Source organism: Crocuta crocuta, unplaced genomic scaffold (assembly GCF_008692635.1).
Source record: "Crocuta crocuta isolate KB4526 unplaced genomic scaffold, BGI_CrCroc_1.0 scaffold139, whole genome shotgun sequence".
NCBI lineage: Eukaryota > Metazoa > Chordata > Mammalia > Carnivora > Hyaenidae > Crocuta > Crocuta crocuta.
Window position 1 is genome coordinate 10,232,634 of NW_027533258.1, and position 11,218 is coordinate 10,243,851.

The following is an 11,218-nucleotide window of genomic DNA, read 5'->3' on the forward strand; positions in this document are numbered from 1 at the left end:
GGTGGCGAGTGACGAGTGACGTCACTCCGCCCCGCCCACGGCGCTCTAGGCCGGGCCCGCCCCGCTGCCACCTTCCGCGCTTGCGCGAAGTTGCGGCCTTGTCGGGAGCACACTCCGCTTTCCCCTACCCGCCCCCATAGACCGAGGAAGGGGAACTTTAGTCCCGGTGAAGCGAATACACGTCACCACCGGAAGCAGTGTCAGAGGGGAAGAGGAGGGGGGAAGAAAGGAGGAGGGAGCCCTTAGGGCGGTAAAATGGCGCCTGTCAGAGTGGGAAATCCAGCTGCAGAGGCTGCAGAGGCTGCAGCCCCGCTTCCCAGCGGCTAAGGCACCCCCGACTTCGGGGAGGGGGAGGCCGCTCCGGTCTAGCCATCCGCGCNNNNCTCCCAATTCTGCATCCCCTTCCCTCCCGGTCTCTGAGGACCCCGTCCTAGCCCAACCCGTCTCGGCCCGCGACCTCCGCGAAGCCGTCGGTGCCACTCCCCGCCCATGTGGGCCCCCGCGGGCTGCCCACGCCTGTCCCCCAGCTCCCGGTTCCGCTGGGCTTTCCCCTCGCCGGGNCCGGAGGCGGGGGGCTGCCCCCGGGGGGCTGGCGGAGCTGGGCCGCGGGGGCCCCGGGGCCGGCGGTGCCGGGGTCATCGGGATGATGCGGACGCAGTGTCTGCTGGGGCTGCGCACGTTCGTGGCCTTCGCCGCCAAGCTCTGGAGCTTCTTCATTTACCTTTTGCGGAGGCAGATCCGCACGGTGAGCCTGGGTGGGCGCTGGTGGCGGTGGGAACCTGTGTCAGCGGTGCTCACGGGGTTTCGGAAAGTGTCGGGCCTCTGGGCTTCGGAACGGAGACCTGGCGGCGGCTTTTCCCGTTAGAGGGTTGGGGCGCCCTTAGCTGGGCATGGGGTGGAATAGGGAGGGGGAGACTCTCTGAGGNNNNCCGGGGTGGTGGGTGGGGCGCCGTTTAGGAAAGCTGGAGTTGTTAGAGAGGCCAAGAGGAGGGGAACACCTGTCTGATGGCCCCGGCTCTGTCGGCCTGGGCTTGTGACAGACCCTTCCGTTACTAAGAGCCTCCATGTGTGTTAGGTCTGGGAACAAGGGGGAGTCGGGCTTATGTGGCAGGGAAGAGGTGTGGGTGGGCGAGCCTACATGACAAACACAGGTGGGAACTCGGGAGAAGCCCCTGCCATCCGCTCTACGGGGACTCCTTCACAAAGGGCCCCGAAAACTTATTTGTAGTGTGGGCATCTGGGTTCATGGAGGCCCTGGGACTGAGAAGGTTGGCTTTATGTTGGGCTTTAGGGACAGGAGCACATTGATATCTGGGTGTCTGCGACAAGACAGTGCTTGGCAGTTGTAGGCTTGAAGGGGAGGGCGGGCTTGCCTTTCCAGGAGACCCCCAAGTTTGAGAGGGGTCCTGTGGGCAGGGAAGGCTCTGCACGTGCCCACGTATCTCTGGGTTCCCTCCCCCATGAGCTTCTCTCCAAGGTCAGAGCTCCCGTAGGCTAACATCCTATAGCGACTGTGCTCCCGTGTTCTAGCCACTGGGGAGAACTGGGTGAGCTGACGCGCGGAAGTTCTCTGGCCCTGTGCTCTTTGGTGTGTGTCAGTAACACCATGAAGGTCCGAGAGTCTCCAGAGAGGCCTGGGTGGTGGTGGTCGTGGTTGACGTTCTGACCTGGGGGAGGGGGCCCTGCCTCGGATTCAGTGTCTCCTTTAGTCTACGTACACCTTCCGCTTCCTGACTCAAGGTGAGGGTCGTGTCTGGGTGGCCCCAATGATAGGCAGGGCTGTTTACCTGAAATGCTTTGGGAGCCCGGAAGAATTTGGGGTCAGAGATGATGAGGTGTGTGCGGGGTTGGCTCCTGGGGTTTCCTCTACACGGCGGTCACTGTTCTGTCTGCCTGGGCTCTGAGCACGCCCCCCGCGCCCCTGAAATTTCTGTTCTGGATGCAAGGAGTAGAGTAGAACTCCAGGCCCTCCAGAGGCTAGCTTTTGGCAGATTTGCTCCCCTCTGGGCAAGCTCTGACCCCACAGCCTTTTGTCTCCCCTTCCTTCCCCTCCAATCGGGCCTCTCCCCCCGCCCCCACCCCCTCGCTGGCAGATGCCTGGAGCATTCCCTACGTGCCCAGCCTGTGCAACCCGAGATAGCAGGCCGGACACCCGAGCTGCTGCGGCCCTCATCCTGCTGCAGGGAGGAGAGAAGGGCAGGTGTCTGGACATTCGGGGGACAGGGCCCAGTGGTTGGCAAGGGGGGAGCCTGGTGCTGGCCAGGCTGGGGACTAGGGATGGACTGAAGTCTAGAAGAAAAGAGCAGAGAAAGGGACTGCTAGGCTTGCGTGGAAGAGAACGGAGTGCTAGGAACAGGAGCCTCCAGAGAAGGCTTGGAGGAGCTGTAAGGTTGAGGTGGTGACGTCCTTGTCCCCTCCTGATGCCTCTCACAGCCCTTAATTCACTCTGGCCTTCTTGCCACCTTATCTGCCAGCCTGGTGGGCGGGGCCTCCCAGTGCGCCCTGTCCTGCCTGGGTACCGGAATAAGGAGGCAGCGCGGAGGGCGGAGGTTCTCTGCCACTTGTGACTTGGCCGGTAGAGACAGAAACGGACAGGTGGCTGGTTAAAATAGGCCTGGTGGCCCCCAGCCAGAGGAACTTAGCTGACCCAACAACCCTTGGCTTCCCTCCTTGTCCTCCATTCCCCCTAGGTACCCAAGCACCTCCTGCCAGGGGGGTGGCATGTCTCCGTTCTTGCCGAGCGGGGTGGGATCACGGTTGAGAGGGCAGGTTTCAGGTCCGACTGCCTTGGAGCGGCCCCAGCTTCACTGCTGCATCTGCTCTGATATTAACCGCCCACCCTGTGACTGTCCTGGGAAGACGGCTGGGACTGAGCGCTCCCGCCAGGCTTTCGTTCTAACTGCGGGGACAAATGACCAAATGAGACAGTTCTTAATCCGATGTGGCCTTACACAAGGCAACAACCTGGCCAAGCCTCAGTCTCTCCGTTGTTGAAGTAGACGCGGCGATGCTGCTATTACTGTTGTTGGTATAATATGATTGTCATTACGCTTTTGAGACTTGAAAGAGGTAATCGTCAGTCGGTTCCTCGATGCCCAGCACATGGTGAACGTTCCTTTGTCAAGATCTCCTCGTCAAGGGTTCTAATCCCCTCTCTTGCTATTTTTAGATAATTCAGTACCAAACTGTCCGATATGACATCCTTCCCTTATCTCCTGTGTCCCGGAACCGGCTCGGTGAGTGTGCTGGCTGGGAAGACTCCGGAAAGGTGAGGGAGGGTTCCGGGTGCGCGCTGGAGGCTGGAGGGTATGACCCTTGCCGCTGTGGTTCAGGCCAGGTGAAGAGGAAGGTCCTGGTGCTGGATCTGGATGAGACGCTTATCCACTCCCATCACGATGGGGTCCTGAGGCCCACTGTCCGGCCTGGAACACCCCCTGACTTCATCCTCAAGGTGCGTGGGGGTGGGAGGTAACGGGCTGGTCGTGTCTGTTATTCCTCTCAGACCTGGACTTCCTTTCCCAGTCCCACAGCGTCTTGTTCCTGTCCCCATTCTCTGGGACCAGCGGCAGCCAGAAGGAAGGAAGCAGGCGGTGGTGGTGGTGGTGGGGAGGGTCAGGGGGGCGGCGGGTGGGGGTGGGGGTCCTTCAGGCCTGTGCTCTGGTGCCCAGGACACCCCCCAGCCCTTCCCTGTTCCTTTACAGGTGGTAATAGACAAACATCCCGTCCGGTTTTTTGTACATAAGAGGCCTCATGTGGATTTCTTCTTAGAAGTGGTGAGTTTGGGGGCACTGGGGGGTGGGTGGGCTCAGTCGGTTGAGCGTCCGACTTCAGCTCCGGTCGTGATCTTGTGGTTCGTGGGTTTAAGCCCCACGTCTGGCTCTGTGTTCACAGCTCAGAGTCTCGAGCCTGCTTTGGATTCTGTGTCTCTCACTCTCTCTGCCTCTCCCCTGCTCACACAAAATAGACATTATTAAAAAAATAATAATAAATAAGAAGTGGTAAATTGGTGGAAGCTGTGGGGAGCCTTATGACGAAGGAATGCTTCGAAGGCTCCGGGAATTCAGAGCGCTTGGTGGAAGTAGAGGGTGAGGAGAAATGAGGTGCGGGCAGTTGGAGAGGAGCAGTTGTGGGCTGGCCAGAGGATGGCTTTCGTAGTTTGGGCTCATGTGTCATGCTGCCATTCTGTTCTTCCACAGGCTTCCTGATCTTCTGTTCTTGCGTCTCTGAATCGTTAAGGGTGTGTGGGGTCCAAGACTGAGTTTGGGGGCCGTCCGGGTTTTGTGTCTTCAGACACGTTTGATGCTCTAGAAAGGCCTGAAGGACTAGGCCAGAGGCCAGTGAAGGACAGTTGCGGGTCTAGAGGAAGGATCACTTCCTCTGACCCCAAGCGCCCCTCGATCCATCTCAGGTGAGCCAGTGGTACGAGCTGGTGGTGTTCACAGCCAGCATGGAGATTTACGGCTCGGCCGTGGCGGATAAGCTGGACAACAGCAGAAGCATTCTCAAGAGGAGGTACTACCGACAGGTGAGGGGCCGTGACCCAGGCCACCAGGCAGGGGTCTGAGTTTGAGGCAGGGACCTTCTTGGGGGCGAGGGGAGGCGTAGCTGGCTCTGCGGGACTGGGCTGCCTGTGGGCGTTGTGGGGACCGGGGCAGAGTCTCCTGATGGCCNGCAGCTACATCAAGGACCTTTCCGTGGTGCACAGCGACCTCTCCAGCATCGTGATCCTGGACAACTCCCCGGGCGCTTACCGGAGCCACCCAGGTAGGGAGACGGTGGGGAGGCTGGCGGCACCAGAAAGTGGTTCCGAGGGCGCATTTTGAGTGGCTGGGGCTGGGAGTCTGGTCTACCTCAGGTCAGGACGCCAGGGCCTTCTGTCTTCTGTGAGACACGCCCCTTCCCCACTTGTCTGTTTCATAGATCACATTGCTTGTCTCCTTTGGCTACAGTTGAGACATGGTAGCAGTAAGTTTGATCAGAAGCCTCACATTAATGTGAGATGTGGTGACAAAAAGTTAATTTTATCCTGGGGGGAGGGGGGGCTGGGTGGCTCAGTCAGTTGAGCATCTGACTCTTTGTTTTTCAAAAAATTCTTTTTAATGTTTTATTTCTGAGAGAGAGAGAGAGAGAGAGAGACAGCATGAGCAGGGGAGGGTCAGAGAGAGGGAGACAGAGAATCCGAAGCAGCTCCAGGCTCTGAGCTAGCTGTCAGCCCAGAGCCTGATGCGGGGCTCGAACCCATGCATGGTGAGAACATGACCTGAGACGAAGCAGGACACTTAACTGACTGACCCCCCAGGCACCCCTGACTCTTCATTTAGGCTCAGGTCATGATTCCATAGTCACGGGATCAAACCCCGCATCGGGCTCTGTGCTGAGCCTGGAGCCTGCTTGGGAGTCTGTCTCTTCCTCTGCGCCTTTCTCCCGCTCACACACATCTGCGCCGCCCCCCCCATCTCTACAAAAGATAGGAATGTGAATACCTTTATTAACAAGTTCATTTTACTTTGGAGAAAAAAACAAGGGGGTTGAACTTAGGTTGTTAGGTTTGGGTAGGTCGGGGAGAGGGTCCGTATTTCAAAGTACGGATCCCCGGGGCGCCTGGGTGGCTCCGTCGGTTAAGCGTCCGACTTTCGCTTAGGTCATGATCTCGCGGTTCGTGGGTTCGGGCCCCGCATTGGGCTCTGTGCTGACTGCCAGCTCAGAGCCTGGAGCCTGTTTCAGTCTGTGACTCCCTCTCTCTATGACCCTCCCCTGCTCACGCTGTCTCTCTCTCTCTCCTAAAAATAAATAAAACGTTAAAAAAAAAAAAAAGTACTGATCCCCATTTTCCCAAAGAAAAGTCAAGTCTGTCTGTGTGTTGCGCTCTGTGCTCTTTCTCACATGCACCTGTTTCCGCCCTTGCTAGACAACGCCATCCCCATCAGGTCATGGTTCAGTGACCCAAGCGACACCGCCCTCCTCAACCTGCTCCCCATGCTGGACGCCCTCAGGTATAGGAAGCTGGGCCACCGAGGAAAGGGGGTGGGGGACCCAAAGACGGAAAAAAAATTGGGCCTGTTTGACCGACTTACCTTTTTCCCCGAAGAACTTAGGATTTGAAGCCAGGTCTCCTTACAGTAAAGGCCGTCACTTGTAGTCAGAGGGTCCTGGGCAAACTGGACCTCAGTGTCATGTGAAAATGGGGATTCTTTCCCCCTCCACCCCCCCATCTCCAGCAAGGCTCCCCAGCAGTAGTGCTGTGAGGGTCGCGGCTGGAAGGGCCCCACCAATGCGAGTTCTTGTCATTCTAGGTTCACCGCTGATGTCCGTTCTGTGCTGAGCCGAAACCTTCACCAACACCGGCTCTGGTGACGGATGCTCCCCCTCCCCCTGCGCTGGGGTGGGGGGGGGAGGGAGGGTGAGCTCTCCGGACGCCGTCTGATGCCCTGTCCGATGGTGAGGACTGCCTGGCCAGGACCTGCCCCTCCCGCCCCTCTCTGCCCCCGGAGCCCGGCCCTCCGCGCAGAGTCTGGATGGACACATGGGCCACTCTGAGGCAGCCTGGCTCTGACTTCGAGTTCGCACCCCCTGGACGCCCCAGACTGGGACATAAGCGGAGGCCGTGGAGAGCCCCAACTGTCTGGTGGAGAGACCAGACCGGCCAGAATGAGAGACAGACGCTCGGTAATCCGGGAGGCTCAAAGAAAAGCCAAGCCAGCTTTGTTGTGATTTGATTTTTTAAAAACTCTTGTACAAAACCGATCTAATTCTTCACTCCAAGGGCTGGGCTATGGGTGGGAAACTGGGGTTTTGGGCCACTGGATTTTCCCCAAACTTGTCCTCCCTCCCCCCTCACTTTCCCTTCCATTTCCCCTTCTTCCTTGACTCCCTCAGACCTGTAACCGACTTTCTCGCTCTCTTTTTTTGTTTCCTTCCTCTCTTTTAAACCATGCATTATAACTTTGAAATCAAAGCTGCCCTAGGTCCTTCTCTGGGGGTCGGGAGATGAAGGGAGGAGTCTTTGTTCCCGTCCGCCCTGTCCCCTAGGCGGGGAAGGAGGGCCGGGCGGGGTGCTGTTGGCTTTGGGGGCAGGGGTGGGGAGCCTCGACATCAGGTGCTTTGGCGGGAAGGGTCTGGCAGACAGGATGGGCGCCCCGAGAGCGGCCGGGCGTCCTGAAGGAGCGGGACCTTCAGGGCAGGGGGACGCGGCAGGGTGGCAGCGGGCGGGGCCAGCANGCTCCGCCCTTCTCTGAGATCACATGATTTTCGCTGCTGCGGCGGCCGAGTGTGTTCCTCCGCGCTGACGTAGTCCCTACCTTGCGGACCTCCTCTCCCGTCCCTATTGGCCCACTCTTCCCTGGAACCTAAGCGAGCCGTGCGTTTCCCCGAACGCGCGTTTCGTTTCTGTCCTCCCTCATTTCCGGAGACCAGCCCCTCCACTTGGGTACTACTTTGTTTTGGTGTCAGCTGCCGCCGTCGGCGTACCAACGCGTTTCGTGAATAGCTACCCTTGTAATTATCTCTGCCTCCTTTTCTTCCCCCTCTTTACTTTATTCCCGAAAAAATTTTTCCGAGAACCGAGTCTCAAATTACAGTGACCAGCTCTTACCCCTTTTCATCCCCAGCCTCGTGGGGGAAGGTCAGAATGTGGGATTTCGGTTGTTTTCGACCATAGCACAAGCCAGCCACCTTAGTTACGTCGTTTGCGTAGCCCACAAGTTGATTCCAAAGCGATTACGCAGACGGCGTGGGGGGCGGGGGGCGGTCAGGGGGTGTTGCTACGCTGGCGGCGTTCTGGCCGCTGCGCTGGTTGCGTAACGTAGCCGGCGGGGCAGTCCCGGACCGTCGTGGGTGGGGTTGGTGAATAGGGAAGTGGCGCAAGTCCCGGGATCGCTCCGCTGAATCCGCCCGCGCGTCGCCGCCGTCGTCGCCGCCCCCCGTCCCGGCCCCCCCCGGGTTCCCTCAGCCCAGCCCGGTCCAGCCCGGTTCCCGGGAGGATGAAGTTCGTGTATAAAGAGGAGCATCCGTTCGAGAAGCGCCGCTCTGAGGGCGAGAAGATCCGAAAGAAATACCCGGACCGGGTTCCGGTGAGGAAGGAGCCAGGGCCGGGGGCGCGGGGCGCGGGGCGCTGGCTCTGACGCCGCAGCCTGGGTTTGGGTCCGGCCAGGCGGCGCGGGCACCGGGCCGCCGGCCGTGGCGGCCTTGGGAGCGGGCGCGAAACTGCTGTCCCCGGGCTCGGAGGCTGAACGCGGCGGGGGAGCGGGAGAGCTGGGGGTGGGGGGACGCAGATGGGAGAGAGAGACCTGGGGATTGGTGTCCGAGGCCGCAGGGGGGTTGACAGCCTGGGCTGCTCCTGGTCTTTCCCCCGAGCTGGCTGGGTGTTTGAGCTTGAGGTTCTGGGCGGCCCCCTCGAGTCCTCCCTGCCCGATTAGGAGAGTTGTTTATTACGACGCCCTGCTGAGCGATCCTGCACGTTTAGGTGAGTTGAGCATGGTGGGGTCAGGCTCTCCGCTCAAGGCTGCGCCGCGTGTTCGGAGACAAAGAAAAGCGAGCCGGAGACGTTGGGGTGCTGGAGAATTTTAGCTGCTTGAGTTCCTGACAGGTGTGATTGTGGGGCCGTACACCTCATATTGGCTAATTTTCATCTTCCCTTCATCAGGTGATTGTAGAAAAGGCTCCCAAAGCTCGGATAGGAGACCTGGACAAAAAGAAATATCTGGTGCCTTCTGATCTCACAGGTGGGGACCTGACCCGCTGCCCGGGTTTGCTTCCTCCCTCTGGGTGGCCGGGCACCTCTGTGGCGAGAGGTTCCCCACGGCAGGTACGCTCGCTGTCTGTCTGGAGGGCATCCGTGGTCTCTGTGACTTCATCCTGGCTTGTCTCTTTGGCAGTTGGTCAGTTCTACTTCTTGATTCGGAAGCGAATTCATCTCCGAGCTGAGGATGCCTTGTTTTTCTTTGTCAACAACGTCATCCCTCCCACCAGTGCCACAATGGGTCAGCTATACCAGGTATGGTGGCTGGGGCACCGCGGAGGCTTCGGAGAGGTGGTGGCAGAGCCGGAGGGGGAAGGAAGTGTTAAGGGAGCGGGTCCTGGACCAGCTGGCCGGCTCGACTCTCAATTTTATCTTCGGCCTCAAAATTTCAGGGTAGTCCTGGGCCGAAGGTTTGGCCGGGCGGTGGGAGCAGACGTGTAGACCGAAGGGAGAGGAAGGGGGGGGTGGAGGGGCAGTTCCGACCCTTCATCTTTCCCAGTCCCCTCCCCGTTCCCTGCGGTTGGAGATCTTTTTGCCCAAGGCTGGTTCCTAGAAGTGATGCCGCTTGGCTGCTAAGGCCTGAAGGGAGGCGGGGAGGGAGTCAGGACACTTGGTTTTTGGGGGGGTCTTTATCAAGAGTGGGCTTTCGAAGAACGGGGAGGGGGCAGTGGGGGTAACGATAGCCCGGATGCGCGAGTACCGCCTTCTCTGCTTCCGCCCCAGGAACACCACGAAGAAGACTTCTTTCTATACATCGCCTACAGCGATGAAAGCGTTTACGGTCTGTGAAGCTGCTGCCCCCGAGCTGGGGGGTCCCGTTCTACAAAGAGAGAGGTGGCCCCCCTCCCTTGACCTAGCCCTCCTCCAGGCTCCACCACCGCCTCCCTTCTTCAGGACCCGCACTTCCTAACGTTTGAGGCTCTCCTCCAGCCCCTCTCAGCCGGAGGGTTCACGGGGGAGGTGGCTTCTAGGACGTCTCCTTTGTCCCCTTTCTCTTACCACCGTCCCTCCTCTGCTTTAGACATCTCGATTGTCAATCTCTGTCACATCCAGTGAGTGAGTGTTTTGGTTTCTGTTCCCTTTCTTACTGCCCAAGGGGCTCAGAACCCCAACATTCCCTTCCTTTCACTACCTTCTTTTTTGGGGGTAGATGGAAGGGACTGAAATTGTGGGGGGAAGGTAGGAGGCACATCAATAAAGAGGAAACCGCCAAGCTGAACTGGGTCTTGCTTTGTGTTGCTTCCCTCCCTCTTTTTTTCAGTTGTCCCCAGGTGGGGAAAGTGGTGGTCGGAGGGACCGTGATATATTTTGCTTTACTCTGTTAATGTCGGATTTTTCCCTTGCTGGGGGTGCGGTGGGGTGGGGAGGGGATAGTGTTTGCTGTGTTGGAAGGAATACTGAGTATCGCTTCGTGAGACCTTAGTTTTACACACCTGTCTTCTGGGTCTTGATACAATGTTTTTGTTTTGCACACCGTGGGTTTCTGGCGGACAAAGTTTGAAAGTACCTGCTTTAAATAAATGCCTCCCAAGTTTATTACGGCCTTTTGGATTAGGGAAGAGATTGTGGCGCGTGGGAGCTGGCGAAAGGGCTCTGTCCTCACTTGCGTCTCGCTGGGCCAGACTTTGTGCCCGTGTGTGGAAATCGAGGGAGGAGAAGACGGGAGGACGCAGCCATTATCATCGGGAGGACTTCAGCCCCCAGCAGCCCTTTCTCCCTCTGGCCGGAAGTGGGGGCGGTCCCCCGGGGGAGAAAGAAGCCACAGAAAGAGGCAGTATGGTGGCCGAGAGTTCTAATCCCTTCTTTTACTTCTTTCTTAGTCCCGCCCAGCCTACATTTCCCAGGAGCCCGCGCGCGCTCTTCNCACTCCCCGGGGGAGGGGAGCGGACTGGTGCGCCTGCGCCCACCCTTGGCTTGCTGGGAACTGAAGTTCCAGAGGCCCATGCGCTCCCCTTTCCGCTGCCCCCAGGCGGACTACACGCCCCTTGATGCATTGCGCGTCGGCGCCCGCGGAGGGAGGAGGGAGAGAGGAGGAGGGAGGAGAGAGGAGGGAGGAGAGAGGAGGAGGAGGGAGCAGGCGGCCGGCGGCGCGGGGGGAGGGGGCCCGGTCCGGGAGTGCGGGAGGCAGGGGTAGAGGGAGGTGGCGGCGGCGGCTAGCGGACTCGAGTCATTGCCGGGCCGAGGCAGACACCTCTGCGGAGCGAGGCAGTAGGAGCACCGAGCACCGGAGGCGGCACCGGGATCCCCGGCTCAGGGGAGGGGGGCGCCGGACCGGGAGGAGGGGAGGGGGCGATGCTGGAAGCCATGGCGGAGCCCAGTCCCGAAGGTGAGCTCTCGACCGGCACGGAGCGCTGAGCCGGCGGGGGGCGGGCGAGGAATCAATTGGCAAACTTGGAGGTCGAGCCCCGGAGCCCGGCGGGGGAGCGCGGGGAGGGGGTCGGGGGCCTGCCCCTGGAGGCAGGAGAGAGGAGAGTTGAGAGA

At 59.6% G+C, this 11,218-nt stretch overlaps 3 protein-coding genes across 3 annotated transcripts in view; all 3 read left to right on the plus strand.

Moving 5' to 3' along the window:
• The first annotated feature begins 565 nt into the window (after nt 1-565).
• On the plus strand, nt 566-6,955 carry CTDNEP1 (CTD nuclear envelope phosphatase 1). The gene is made up of 8 exons (XM_077746875.1): nt 566-745; nt 3,170-3,236; nt 3,333-3,451; nt 3,702-3,773; nt 4,409-4,558; nt 4,656-4,764; nt 5,909-5,993; nt 6,294-6,955. Exons 1-8 carry the CDS (start codon nt 644-646, stop codon nt 6,352-6,354), a joined length of 765 nt encoding a protein of 254 aa, XP_077603001.1. The 5' UTR covers nt 566-643; the 3' UTR covers nt 6,355-6,955.
• Nucleotides 6,956-7,841: 886 nt separating this feature from the next.
• GABARAP (GABA type A receptor-associated protein) lies at nt 7,842-9,956 on the plus strand. The gene is made up of 4 exons (XM_077746876.1): nt 7,842-8,069; nt 8,642-8,720; nt 8,874-8,992; nt 9,461-9,956. The coding sequence occupies exons 1-4, from the start codon at nt 7,980-7,982 to the stop codon at nt 9,524-9,526; spliced, it is 354 nt and encodes a 117-aa protein (XP_077603002.1). The 5' UTR covers nt 7,842-7,979; the 3' UTR covers nt 9,527-9,956.
• A 912-nt stretch (nt 9,957-10,868) lies between these two features.
• Nucleotides 10,869-11,218, plus strand: part of PHF23 (PHD finger protein 23) — a 3,535-nt gene continuing 3,185 nt past the window's right edge. Inside the window, exon 1 of the mRNA XM_077746834.1 lies at nt 10,869-11,063. Within this exon, the coding sequence (XP_077602960.1) occupies nt 11,030-11,063 (34 nt within the window). The 5' untranslated portion in view covers nt 10,869-11,029. The remainder of the gene's footprint in view (nt 11,064-11,218) is intronic.